The 14,681-nt window shown below is 34.9% G+C and overlaps 2 protein-coding genes across 3 annotated transcripts in view; both read right to left on the bottom strand.

The window, feature by feature from the left end:
* Positions 1-148: 148 nt before the first annotated feature.
* Positions 149-2,308, bottom strand: LOC149499477 (E3 SUMO-protein ligase ZBED1-like). Of its 2 annotated transcripts, none has more exons than XM_089739443.1 (2): positions 2,138-2,308; positions 149-1,712 (listed from the first exon to the last, which is right to left on the bottom strand). In XM_089739443.1, the coding sequence occupies exon 2, from the start codon at positions 1,705-1,707 to the stop codon at positions 265-267; it is 1,443 nt and encodes a 480-aa protein (XP_089595569.1). In that variant the 5' UTR covers positions 1,708-1,712; positions 2,138-2,308; the 3' UTR covers positions 149-264. The 2 variants fall into 2 exon arrangements, with proteins under 2 accessions (XP_089595569.1, XP_089595568.1); XM_089739442.1 differs by having other exon boundaries at positions 2,129-2,259.
* A 7,916-nt stretch (positions 2,309-10,224) lies between these two features.
* The window catches only part of LOC114239576 (uncharacterized), a 32,176-nt gene continuing 27,719 nt past the window's right edge, over positions 10,225-14,681 (bottom strand). Inside the window, exons 21-24 of the mRNA XM_089739440.1 lie at positions 13,569-13,704; positions 12,225-12,345; positions 11,061-11,179; positions 10,225-10,431 (exon numbers count right to left, since the gene is read on the bottom strand). Of these exons, the coding sequence (XP_089595566.1) occupies positions 10,269-10,431; positions 11,061-11,179; positions 12,225-12,345; positions 13,569-13,704 (539 nt within the window). The 3' untranslated portion in view covers positions 10,225-10,268. The remainder of the gene's footprint in view (positions 10,432-11,060; positions 11,180-12,224; positions 12,346-13,568; positions 13,705-14,681) is intronic.

Raw genomic sequence — 14,681 nt, 5'->3', positions numbered from 1 at the left:
TTTGTTAATTTTCCAGTTACGATGCACTAACTTATGGTGATCAGTCCATAATGAAAAGGCCTCTTCATTTTTATCGGACTTGTCAGAATCGGACTCAGGTTCTTCATTGCTATGCAAATTCTTCTTCATTAAATCTTTAATTTTCGTAACAGCATTCGAACAAGCTATCGGATCATTGAAATGCATTCTTTTAAACCGTGGATCTAAAATACTTGCGATAGCCAGAGCATTCACATGTTCTATTGAACCCATTCTTTTATTTATTTAATTAATAGCAAGTTTCTGCACCTCTTTCGCTACGGGATCTTCTATAACAGCTGAAGTTATTTTAGAGAGCATGCAACGAACTAAGGGAATAATTTTACTACTTGTGCAGTATTTATCACCTGAAATTTCTTTTGTAGCCGCTTCTAAGGGTCGCAATACCATGATGACAGACGATACAGTAGATATTTCCGATGCACTCAGCATTGCAGGTGCTCTAGGGTGGCGGAAGAGAATATCATTTATGACACTACGGAGTTCTAGAAATCTTTGTAACATATAATATGTACTGTTCCAGCGAGTATCCACGCTTTGTATTAATTTTACCTCAGCTGCTCCAGCAGAAGACTCCGTAGCCGCAGCAGTAGCTTTACGTAATTCATCACTAGCAATGCAACTCTGTTTAAACCAAGTCACTATTGATTTTACTTTAGAAACAATGTTTCTCCACTCAATACATATCATTGTGCCTTCAGCCACCAAATTCAGAGTATGGGCAAAACATGGGATGTGTTTCCTTCTACCAAACGCTAATTCGATCGCCTTAACTATATTGGCTGCGTTGTCAGTAACAACAGCTGTTACATTCTCTTGATCGATTTTCCAGTCTTGACATACCTTTAAGAGAATTTCAGAAAGATAATCTGATGTATGTCTTTCATCCAATTCGTACACACCTAAGGTGACTGAATATAGTTCAATGTCTATTCCGAAATGTGCTGTGATGCCCAAAAAACTTTTCATATTCAAGGTATCCGACCAAATATCTGTTGTTAGGGTTATATCTTCTATAGAGGACAACATTTTCTTAATTGTTTCTGAAATTACTTCATATTTATCGTCCAGCCAGCGTCTTAGAGTTGTTCTACTCGGGAGCTTATATTGAGGAGCAACTGTTTTCATTAGAGTTTTGAAGCCTTCGTTTTCAACGATTGAGAATGGCTGATGGTCTTTGCAAATCATGAATAACAAACAGTTGTTCAGTTTCCTTGTCTTCGCTCCAGATTCTGAGTAAGAGGAAATATCTTTAAAAGCGGCCTGTATTGTTCTTTGGCGTTTTAAAGGTGTAACGTTTTCGTCTAAGTCTGAATCAATGGTTTCATTTACGGTTTTTGGTAACGGTGCACCGGATCTTTGACTGCCACTGCAACTTGGAACAGGTTGAAACTGAAGTACTCCATCATCCATTTTATTATAAGGCGTAACTTTGGTATCCAGATCCAGAGGATTCGATATTTCGTCTGTAGTAGTTACTGCATTGAATGTAGTTTGTTTCGGCTGAATTTCGAGATAAGCAGCCTTATGAACATTACGAATATGTCCAATTAAGTTCGTAGTGTTTCCAGCAGACTTAATTTCCTTTTGACATAGTTTGCATTTCGTTTTCTTATCGTCAATTTTGTTAAAGAACTGCCAAACGGAACTTTTTTTCTTAGGTCCCATTATAACTGAAAGTAAAAAACAAAACTATATAGGACTGTTTACAGGGAATTTATAATAATACCTATTAACTGCCTAGTAGAATACAAATAAGTATAAGCCGCATTTTAATCGATAATATTAATATAGTAATTATCGATAACTTGGCATCACTACAATAGATAGTATTATTATTTCACGGTAAAAAATATAACCTTTCAATCAAATCGTATCATATTGCGAAATTAATGCATTCGTCGTAAAGTAGGTACATAATCTTCTCTTTTATATCTTAGTTATAAGCACGCGCAATATAAAACGTAAAATATAATAATTGCTTTGTACTTTTTGACAACAAAACAATGTGTCATTTCCAGTAAAGTTTCACTAGCAAAACCATTATCATTATCACTAAATACATTATTCTATTTATTAATACACATACCTGACATACCTGTTCATAAATTAGTTTCTTTTTTAGATTTAAACAAGGCAAAAACTCGTATCGTAACAAAAACACAATATACATTTACACAGCAGAAACTCGGTCGGCCATATTGTTGTTTTGGTTTAATTAATATTGGCAGCACTGATTATAACGTTTCGTTTCTCTTTTCACTCATAGTATAGTAATCTCATAATTTGCGTACCTAATCGATGCATCGAATGAAAAACATCGATATATATTCGATGTTGAAGTATTTACAATACATCGGTTCAAGACGATGCATCGTTACTATACATCGAGTATTTTAAATAAATCGATGTATATCGTCCATCGCTAATTGTCGGAAATTTTTGCATAAATGGGTCTGAATTCAACATGACTTTGTAATCAATAAAATGTCCTTTTTTAATAGAATACGTATCCAGAACGATTGACATACGTTGTTCTGAAGAATAAAGTTGGATCAACTTTTATTTGAAATCTTTTGCTTGATATTCTAAACTGTATACTGTCAATTTAGATTAATTATTGAAAGAAAACTCACGCGAAATAATGATAAATTATACAAACCAAATAAGCATGTAATTTTCAAAATGTCTTAAAAATTCCTTTTCCAATTGAATATTTACTTTTAAGGCTCATTAAATACTAACTATAATAATATAAGAGAATCAAAAAATATTTAGTAAGTGTTAAATTTTAGAACAACACAAATAACAAACTTAAATTTAATACTTACTAAGTATTTTATTTAATTCACATGAAACCACGATCAAACATTTCCGCTGTAAATTATTACAAATAAATTAAAATTAAATGTAGAAGTTAATTCCTAAAATTGAACGAGTTACTAAACGATTATCGGGTTTAAGAATAATATTAATAATAATTATATATTTTTGTAGAATTTAATTGTAAGTGATAAAAATCGATTGCCATTTTGTTTTATTTTTATTAAGGAATGTTTTATCTGTTAATATTCTGTTGTAACATAGATTATAAATTGGTTAATCTAATTTTTGGATGTTAATTATTTACTTTGCAATACCCGTATACATAATTAGATGCTTTATTTTTCATAACAAGTGTAATAGTTATTTAAACTAAAATAGTGCAATGTACTTTATGTAACAAAATTATAATATATTAAGTTTTCTTAAAATCGTTTATGTCACAAATGCAATAACACCACTATTGTGGGGACTTGAAAACTGTTCTTTTTATATATTAAATATTTACAAACTATAAATGCCAGTTGTAGTATATTGTGCTATCTATATATATATATATATACCTTGTGATGTTGATTGGCTTGTCACGCTTCAAGCCATATACATAGTGTTGCTTTGTTTACATTCATTTTTGCGTTGTGTTTAAATGTTATCAAATAGGTAGTACTACATATTTATAATGTTCTTTAAATTTGATAGAGCAAATATACTTCTATTGTTAAAATACGCAATTTTTATTCATAGAATACTTCTCGCAGAAGACTATGTATGCAAGGTCTATGGTCGGTGATTCTTAATGAAAAATATTGAACAAATATTATCTTATGTTTCTTTCTAAAATTTACGAGTTTTCTATGTTTTATACCTTAAATGCGTCTAAATGCTATACTAATAGTTCCTTTATTTTCTATTGACTTTTAAAATATGTATTTACATAGTTAAGTAAAAACGATATCAACTTTTGTAAATAATATATAAATATACATTTCGCTATCCTGCTCTAACTTGACTTGTATTCTTAAAGCGTGAGTGAGACAGTTTGAATTATGACTAGACTTTATGTTATCGGTATTATTACGTGCAATGTATAAGGAGACTATCGGACTACTGTAATGGAAAAATAATTTTGAATTGTGAAAAAAGCTTTAGAAAATCATACGTGTTGTTTATGGAAACTGTTTACATTTTTTCTGCTATGCTCTCATTTAAAAGCGAGTACTCATTGGTTCAGTGTTAGATTTTAATAATGTAATAATTAATGAATATTAGCGATGACCTGCGATGTATTTTGTCTGAATGTTTGTCCAAATGAAGTTTCTGAAGTCTTTATTTTCATAAACTTGTTTATTAAATGCAATATATTGATTTGTACAGAATTCACAGCTACGATAAAAGAATAATCGCGGTTAAAAGCGTCCACGTCGGTTTCCGGTCATACTCGGAAATAGTGTTTTTTTAAAGGTTGGTGAGGCGAGGTAGAGGCCTTTCCAGTTTCACCAGGACAGGTGGGCGAGCAAAGGCTCAGCCAGGAGGGGTGGGATTTGCTAACAGCTGCCCGAGCGCCTCCGAAGGAGACCTAGCAACTCGAGAGCAGCTGCTTCGCGAATGAATCTACTACCGAATCGAAATCGCGACCCGCTAAGAAACTCAGCGGACTGATATACGGGCTAGGCCTATATGTCTTCTGCTTCACGAAACTTTTATATACGCTTAAGTGAGTTTAAGGCGTAAAATACTTAACTACCCCATTTGCTTTGAACATTAATTACTCCTAAAGTCTGTTAGTACTGCACTGGAGTGTGTTTTAATCAACTTAGTTACTCGCCGATCCTTGGGTCGCGATTTAGATCCGGTGGTAGATTCAGCTACGCACTGTTCTTGTTGTTACTAGCGTTAGCATGTTCTCTCGGACTGAGCCCCGTGAGCTCACCTACCAAACCCGCGCAACTGTCATTGCCCCTCAAGGGAGCCGGTAATCAGGTAGTTAAAAAAATGTGGCTAACGATTCCGCCTGGTGGCCGCCGCTATACCTGATCATGGTTTTTTTTTATTGCTTCATAGGTGGATGAACACACGGCTCACCTGTTGTTAAGAGTTTAGACTTTAGAGCCCACAGACATCAATGTAAATGTCGCCACCCGACTTGAGACATGAGTTGCAAGTCTCGGTTTTATAGTACAACGGCTGCCCTTCAAAATGTAACGCAATACTGCTCCACGGCAGAAGTAGGTAGGGTGGTGGTACCTACTCGTGTAGACTCAACACGACAATCCACCACCACCACCACCACCACCAGATCATACTTTGATGTACACTAATTGGCAAAATGTTATAATTTTAATTTTAAATAAAAATGCAGTACGTTAGTGTCAAGTTTTTCTTTTAGTACACGAATCTTATACGAAAAATCTCAATATATATATTTTTTTTAAATGGTCTTGAAAAAAAACTTCGAATGAATCTAATTATCTCATCTGTTAAGTTTTACCATAAATGTGTTATTTGTTGAAAACTAAATAACTCGGCCGATTTGGTTGATTGAATGATTCTAGCGGCTTCCACGTTTGGAACTCTTTACAAATTCTCCAATGACTTTAAAAACATAACTATTAAATTTATATTATTATTGAACTATATAATATGTATATGAAATTAAATTGACTGCTTTTTTAACTATTTATACTGATTAACTTAAAATTGTTGTTTAGATAATTTTTTTTAATTATTAATACTACAATTGAAATTGTCTTAACACTAATTTAGTTTTGTTATACTCCTTCCCAGTCCGATAATAAATCGAACTTATTCTTATCAAGCACATCGAGGGGTGAAAGACTATCTTACCTTATACCTTTAAACGAGCAATTCTTGTATATTAATATATAGGTATATAATGTGAATCTCTGAAACGGCTCCAACGATTTACATAAAATTTAGTATACAGGGGATTTCTGGGGCGATAAATCGATCTTGCTACGATTTATTTTCAGAAAATGTTGTTTTATTCGTGTTTTCAATAATCAACTTTATTGATGATCAACTTTATGACTTCCCGACATCTATTGGCGAATAATAATACTATTTTTTATTGCTTTAAAGACACAACAAGATGGCGTTATAAAAAAAAAACCGACCAAGGCTCGGTCATCATCTAGTTTGGTTTAAGCGACATTTCGTTTAATAAGCGACATTTATCTTTTTTTTTTTTATGATTGAGAGATTACTGGTGGCCCGAAGGCCTTTCCAGTTTCACCAGGACAGGTGGGCGAGCAAAGGCTCAGCCAGGAGGGGTGGGATTTGCTAACAGCTGCCCGAGCGCCTCCGAAGGAGACCTAACAACTCAAGAGCAATTGCTTCGCGAATGAATCTACCACCGGATCGGAATCGCGACCCACTGAGAAGATCCGGCGAGAAAGTCAGCGGGCTGATGCATGGGCTAGGTTGCACGTCGACCTCTTTGTCGAGTTCAACGAGTACGGTTACTGGGGTCCCTAAGCCTGCTCCTAGTATTAGAGCTGAAGGCATCTAATGCAAAGGTTATTGGATCTGATGGATCCGTAAGGACGTGTCTAGGGCGACATTTATCTTAGTAATTAAAGGTCCGTTTTATTTGGTATTAGCATCAACGATTCGACATATTTAATTGAACTCCAATTGAATATGCAATTTCGAAAAGGGCACATGTCGCATATTTTGTCAAATACGTTTTTTCATATTTATGTAGTTTTGAGGCTTACCTACACCCATTTTATAATAATTCCACTAATTTTCAATTGCTAATTAACACTAAAATATATTTCAAAAGTAAATATTTTAAATATTACACTGCTTTAGAAAATAATAAGTTTTTTTCATTTCCTGAAAATTTTACATTTTCAGAGATGTGCCCTTTTGAAATTGCATATTCAATTAAGTTTATCCCATTCCCCAAATAGCTGAAGAAGTTATTTTGTTATGATTTTTTTTCCAATTTTAAACTTTAAATGGCTCTCCTGCAAAGTTGCAAGTTTCGTTAAAGTTAAACCAATATGCCTAGTTAACTTAGTTTTTGGTCCAAGTTTACAGAATATCACTTATTTTAATGAGCTGTGAGACACTATGTTCAATTTACTTGAATACTTTAAAGTACTGTCGACGTTTAAAATATAGTAAAAGATTCTTGCTATGAATTTTTCCGTAAAATTCTATAGTAATGAGAGATATGATATGTTAATTATTTTCGTTAATACAATTTTTTTTATCTATTATGCAATTTAAAAATGTGGGATGTTCAATAGAAGGCGTCATTCAATTTATTATGGGGGCCTGGCGACCACTTAGTGTAACGTGACCCTGAGATTTACTCATCTAGTCCAATAAAAACCGAAAGGCGTGTTTAACCATTTTTTAATCAGTAATAAGTCTAAAAAGACAATGTGTGCGGTTCATGACGTCACGTCACGTCTGTTAAAGTGCGGACGTGAGAGAGGTAACGATATGTTGTACCATATGTCCACTATTTCTTAATACCATTGTTAAATTTTAGTTGATTCATTTTACAACTAAATTAATGGTATTTAAAAATATATAATTTTCAAATGAATTTTTACATTATTGTTAGGAGAATGCTAGCCCACATCCGGCTGAGCTCGTGAGCTCTGTTTTCAATATTGAGTCATTCAATGAACAATACACTTGAGACCTCAACTCTTGTCTTAAAGTGAGTAGTGGCGCCAGTTAGATTGTGTACGTCTGAGGCTATGATAACCCACTTCAAAGCACTGAGCAGCTGGATCGAGAACTTCACAGCCCAGTTTGAAGTAGCAGTAGGTATTTGCTGTTGATTTAATACTCCACAAACAAGATTAGTTCACCCTGGCATATATTCATTTCAAGGTGGGTGGCGTATTTACATTGTAGATGTCTATGGGCTCCAGTAACCATTTAACACCAGGTGGGCTGTGAGCTCGTCCACCCATCTAAACAATAAATAAATAAATAAAAATAAAAAAAATGTAAATATTTTAAAGTACATTAAAAAACATAATCATTACTTTCTTTTTCTGCAGCCACTTCGTTAAAAAGGATTCCATTTATTCGAATTTAGGTCTTGTGTACATTGGTAGTAGGTTTTCCAGTTGTAGTGATATTGATTATAATTGTAATGTATTTATTAATATTTCGTTGTGTGTTAAGGTATAGTCTGTTCTGGCATTAGTGGTGTCACGAATCACTATGTGTGTTCAGTACTTTCAAGACCCACATATTTATTTGACTACTAATTTCTGATTTCCTTTCAAGCCTTATTCTTGATTTCATAAAATGTATAAAACACATTCATAAACACTTTGATATCCAAGTTCAGTTATGAATTATTCACTTGCTTTTGAAATGGAATATGGACCGTTTATTTTGAAAGTGTTGTAAGTCCATTTTCTTTTGTTTCGAGAAAATTAAAGGTAAAAAATACAGGCAAATCATATGAGGTCTGGCTATGCCACCTACCTCTGTCAATTGGACTTACACCACTTTCATAATCGATGATTATGCAATTTCATTTACCGACCGATTTTAAGTTGTAAAAAACATGGGATTTTTTTGAGAAATTAAACACGGACTAGTTATATATAAAAATTTACATTAAATAAAGCATGAATTACGTGATAGCTCATTTTTCTCAAAAATGGAGTTACACCACTTTCAAAATAAACGGTTCAATATATTTAATGACTGAAATCACCATCTATTTATACATTGTGTTGGAATGTTGAGATTATAGTTATGGTAGTGAGGGCGTAGGGACCAGTGTTGAATCATTGAAATATTGGCAGTTTGTTTTCATATTTCACATATATGTATACAGGGATGATTTGTATAACTGAAAACGAATGCTATAATATGATTTCTATGGTGAGAATTTAAAGATAAGAAAATATTATATGCTTCATAAAAATATTTTTATCTACTGCCTAAAAAAACATTTTGTTTTTGTAAAGTTGAGACAGAATTTTTCAGTACATTACTGGAAATCGTATGTTAACTTTGTATTAAATAAAATATTATTATGTATGTTGTTTAATTAATATTTTAAATGATAAACTAATGCACTATTGTTAAAATGTATCAAGTGTGTTAAAGGAGGCATCAGTCTTCGGTGTTTACGCTTGTGCTTAATTAAAATAAAAACAAAACAATTTAATTTTACGTAGTTTTATTTACAATCGGAAGTAGTTATGTCAAGGAGGAAACATCATTTTGAAGACAATTACAAACAATTACCAGCCTATTAATTTATCAAAACTAGAATGTTTTCGATGTGGTGTGGCAAGCATTGGACAGGGGGGACAGTTCAACTGATAAGTATTTTAGACAGTCCATTTTTTTATTGGTTAATAAACATCTGTCCAATATCTTTGGTCCTGTGATGGGATAGCTACTGCCACACACTTAAATATCTTTTAGATGGTATCTACATACAATATTCAGTTCTGTATACTAACATACTTAGTACTTATTAGATATTTAATTAATGAAGTTTGGATTTATATTGTTGAAAATAAGAATATGACTGAATCTTAGTATTGTGTGTGTGCTCTTGGTTCAGATATTTTAGACAAATATGGTGTTTTTATATCTTAAATAATCTTAATTTGGTTTTTTATTAATCTAAAAGTGTCTTTAACTTTTTGAAGCTTAAGAAATCGAGTCAACAGGGCAAAACGCACTGAACCGATTCGAATACAACTGCTGTTCTGAAATCTAGTAATTTTATAGACAGTTTCCGTGATGAACATCGATGTAAGAAATGATACTCATGGAACTACAGCGGGGTAACAGTTCGCCTAAACTATTATGGCCTTATTAATAAAATCTTAGATTAATAATTAGTGGTGTTGCTTTACATTATCTACTTTTCAATTACATCAAACGTTATCTAATAAAAATCGATTTAAAAAAAAAAGGGCTTAATAGCAAGCTATTAATATTTTTTAATCATTGTGAACTAGTCAGGATGTTATGACTAAATAGCCCACTGAGTTTCTCGCCGGATCTTCTCAGTGGTCGCGTTTCCGTTCCGGTGGTAGATTCTGCGAAGCACTGCTCTTGCTAGGGCCAGTGTTAGCAATACTCCGGTTTGAGCCCCGTGAGCTCACCTACACGTTAGGGCGTAGTTGATATAGCCTCTCAAGGCTATCAGCATAGGTAGGAAAAAAATATGACTAAAACCAATGATGATAACATCATTGACTAAAACCAATGATGATAACATCATTGACTAAAACAATAGGCTGTTTTAAAGGTGGCGAAAATTACGTAGAAGGAAATTACATCGATGGTTAGTAAGTTAAGAATAGAACGTTAGAAAGACAAAACTGCGTAAACTAAGACACACCGTGTTTATTATTAGCTCGTTCTTATTTGCTAAATTAATATTCGTACTCAGATACAATGACAACTAGTCTCGCAACAGCGCTGCCCGCGAATTGGCTCCTTTGGTATAGAGACATCGTGAGTTCTAATTCAGCCACTTGAGGGCCTCCCAGTGAGCACAGTAGCGACACTACGCAGATATTGCCCGACGGACGCATGCTGTAAATACATGTAAACATTAATTTCTGAGTTTTATGTGTATTTTAAGTGATTCTATTTTTATAGACTGCTATTTTTAAATACGCTTTTATTAGCTTCATACTTTGAATGACTGACTAATGCTTTTCAGGATATTATCAAAATAACCTTTCTACTCATATCTGTTAAAAAAATTTAACTACTGATACCATGCACCCCACGCTTTTTTTTACAATAAAATCATTTTTTCTTACACTATTTTTAATTCAAATTTATTAAGATTTATTTTCTATTTTTTAGTGTAATTTTCTATAAAAGCGTATTTTTTTAGTTTTTAAACTATTATTTATTGGTTTCAACGCATATGATTGTCACGTTATAAATGCTTGAGATATCGACATAGTCAAAGATAAGTATGTACCTATTCATTATTTTAAAATTGATTTTTCTAAATATTAGTAAGAAGGTAATATTTAAAAAAATCCCGCACAAAAATTTGTTATATGCGTTCATTTTATACGAATAAATATAGAGAAAAGAGGATACGATATTGTAGGAAACCATTCTTTAGCGGTACACTTGGGTTGGCTGCGTTTTTAACATCGCCAATATTTATCGATTATCGTAATTAGACCACATAAAAATATTACTCGAAACATCGCAAATCTGTTGGTTGCACTCCGTGTGAGGCTTGAACGCTTATCATTCTCATTTCGAAGCTGACCACAGAGTCTTGCCACGAAGGACCGTGCATCGTGAATAGGTCCACCTAAAACAAAAAAAAAACACTGTAGGAAAGGAAAAAATCTCACAGCTTAATGTTAAATGGTCATCACAACCTATAAATACCACAGCGTGAATGCCGCCATTCATATAGAAATATAAGATTTCATTACTTTAACTCAATTTTATTACATTAAAATATAAGGGATATTTTAAACTGAACAGTAAATTTAAGTAAAAAGTTATTAAGCATATTAAAATGGACAATAGTTACTACCTACTGATAATAAACGAGACTCCGGCATAGGTATCAAATGTATCCGCGTATGCATCTTTTGTAAAATAAAACAAATCAGATAATATGATCCCAGAAGGATCATTTTTCAGTATGAAACATGTATAAAGGGTGTGAGAAAAATTATACCTGCATCAGACCCTAAACTCGGATACATTATCTATGCCATGGGAACCAGTCTCTTATAATTGAATATATACTGTTAAATATACAAAACAAATTTATACAAAACATACTATTGCTTGATCGAAGTGAGAATCGAGCCTGCAACCCTCAATCTAGCAGTCAAGGGCATCGATAATGCGCCATCGGATCAGTCATAGACAATTACATAGATAAGACCAATAAAAACCCAAATTTGAAATGCTCCTAGCCCCGGGAAGAAGTTATTCTGTACAGATTGCTTAATTGCCTCTCTTAAACCATTCCTTCTTCTAGCATTACGGCATAAACTGACCATTTTCCCTGGTTATTTTAAACTTTAAATAAGAAAACCTTTTTTTTATTGCTTAGATGTGTGGACGAGCTCACAGCCAACCTGGTGTTAAGTGGTTACTGGAGCCCATAGACATCTACGACGTAAATGCGCCACCCACCTTGAGATATAAGTTCTAAGGTCTCAAGTATATTTACAATCGCTGCCCCACCCTTCAAACCGAAACGCATTACTGCTTCACGACAGAAATAGGCAGGGCAGTGGTACCCACCCGTGCGGACTCCCAAGAGGTCCTACCACCAGTAAACCTTCTTCGTTCGTGTGATTATTTACTGGAAAAACGGCAAGAGAGATACTCACGCTTCCCGAAGGCAGGAATATGTTTGCGACGAACGTTATGAAGTGATAGCTGTATGTACTGGGCAGCTGCAGACACGACCAATCTGACACCAGGCACGTTCTCTGTATTCTTGTGCATCGACTGTAAATAAGTTTTCGCGGTTTTTTTTATTTTTTATTGATTAAATGGGTGAACGAGCTAACAGCCCACCTGGTGTTAAGTGGTTACTGGGGCCGATAGACATCTACAACGTAAATGCGCCCACCCACCTTGAGATATAAGTTCTAAGATCTCAGTATAGTTACAACGGCTGCCCCGCCCAAACCGAAACGCATTACTGCTTCACGGCAGAAATAGGCAGGGCGGTGATACCTACCCGCGCGGACTCACAAGAGGTCCTACTACCAGTTAAAATTAACTACTTATCTCGCTTACTGGCGTAAGTTAGGACATCATGCACCAGGCTGTGGTTCGTTCTGTTATATCTCCATGCTGAACCCTAAATAGTTTATTCTCGAACCACTGACTAGACATTCCGAAGGGATATAGGTTGTAAAGACGAAAAAGAAGGCAGTTGTTGTAAGTCGGAGTTAGGACGCGGCTGCTGAGTCCCTCTGAGAATTGTTATCTTTTTAATTAATATGATAAAGTTTTATGATAGATATCCTTTTATTTTTGTAAACGAGCTCAAATCGCATAACAGTTCGGGTTTGAAGGACGGGGCAGCCGTTGTACTGTGAAACTGAGACTTTGAAATCATTTCTGAAGGTGGTTGACGACATATTTTATATGTTGTTGATATTTATGTGCTCCGGTAACCATTTAACACCAGACAGACCGTAACCCGAATAAGTAATACCAAAAAAAAAATCTAAGTAATAAATTTATTGGATGTACAATAAAATAAAGAAATCAATGAGAAACTAAAAATTTCTTGTTGAACGCATATCAATACTACTTCAAAACACGAATTGCTTGTTATTGAATGCGCTTTATAGAAATATAGCCTATGTTCGTCAGGGACAATGTCGGCTTCTAATGGAAAAAGATTTTTTCAAATCGGTCTAGTAGTTTCGGAGCCTATTCGAAACAAACAAACAAACAAATCTTTCCTCTTTATAATATTAGTATAGACTAGCGACCCGCCCTCGCTTCGCTTCGGAAACTGTAATTTATTATTGATTTCTCCACTATTTAATGGATGTTATTATACATATAAACCTTCCTCATCAATCACTCTGTCTATTAAAAAAACCGCATCAAAATCCGTTGCGTAGTATGTATTTATTTAAGCATACATAGGGATATAGGGACAGCGAAAGCGACTTTGTTTTATACTATGTAGTGAAGAGAAAATAACTTACTGCTTAGACTCTAGTCTATATCCAGTCGGGCACTCGATCTTGTGACAGTGGTAGCTTCCTCTTGTATTCTGACACACATTTCCGGAGTCTGACGTGCGGGCACACGCAGCTTCTCCCGTCTCGCATTCGTCTATGTCTAAACAATGAAACAAAATATTTGAATAATCCAGCATGTTATTTTCTTACCCCAAAGCAGACGTGTATTACGATGCCCACTGAGTTTCTCGCCCGATCTTCTCAGTGGGTCGCGTTTCCGATCCAGTGGTAGATTACGCGAAGCACTGCTCTTGCTAGGGCCAGTGTTAGCAATACTCCGGTTTGAACCCCGTGAGCACATATCTACATGTTAGGGCGAAGCTGAAATAGCCTCTCAAGGCTATCAGCATAGGTAGTAAAAAAATGTATTACGATTTGAAGCATGTGACGGTCACTCGATAAATATTTTTTATTGCTTAGTTGAGTGGTAGTGTAAAATGGCCATAAGAGCCCTATCATCATCATCATTTCAGCCTATCGCCGTCCACTGCTGAACATAGGCCTCTCCAATAGATTTCCAGTGCGACCGGTCCATTGCCACCTGCATCCAACGAGACCCAGCGCTTTTTACTAGGTCGTCGGTCCGTCTAGTGGTAGGGTAGGTGGCCGTCCCACACTGCGCTTGCCAGTACGTGGTCGCCACTCCAGGATCTTTCTGCCCCATCGACCGTCCACTCTTCGTGCTATGTGGCCGGCCCATTGCCACTTCAGTTCACTAATTCTACGGGCTATGTCAGCAACCTTCGTTCTTCTACGGATAAAGATTAAGAGCCCTATAGATATCAACAATATTAATACCGCTACAGACATAGACATGACTGCTAAATTTCAGTTCCATAGTACAACGGCTGCCCCGCTCTTCAAGCCGAAACGAAGTAGTGCTTCACGGCAGCAATAAGCGGGGTGGTGGTACTCACCCGAACCGGCTACCACCAGTTTGCGGCGGTGCTTACGTTGCTATAGCTTTTACCCCTGCAACCGCTTAAGCTCAGATAAGCCACGATCTTATCTATACTTACAATAGCAATAAATGATTCCATACCAAGATTTCAAAGTTATTTTGTGTATTTACAATTA

Source organism: Bombyx mandarina, chromosome A1, assembly GCF_030267445.1.
Source record: "Bombyx mandarina strain Sakado chromosome A1, ASM3026744v2".
Classification (NCBI taxonomy): Eukaryota; Metazoa; Arthropoda; class Insecta; order Lepidoptera; family Bombycidae; genus Bombyx; species Bombyx mandarina.
Note: the sequence above shows the minus strand (reverse complement) of the source record. Positions and strands in the feature narration are given on the sequence as shown.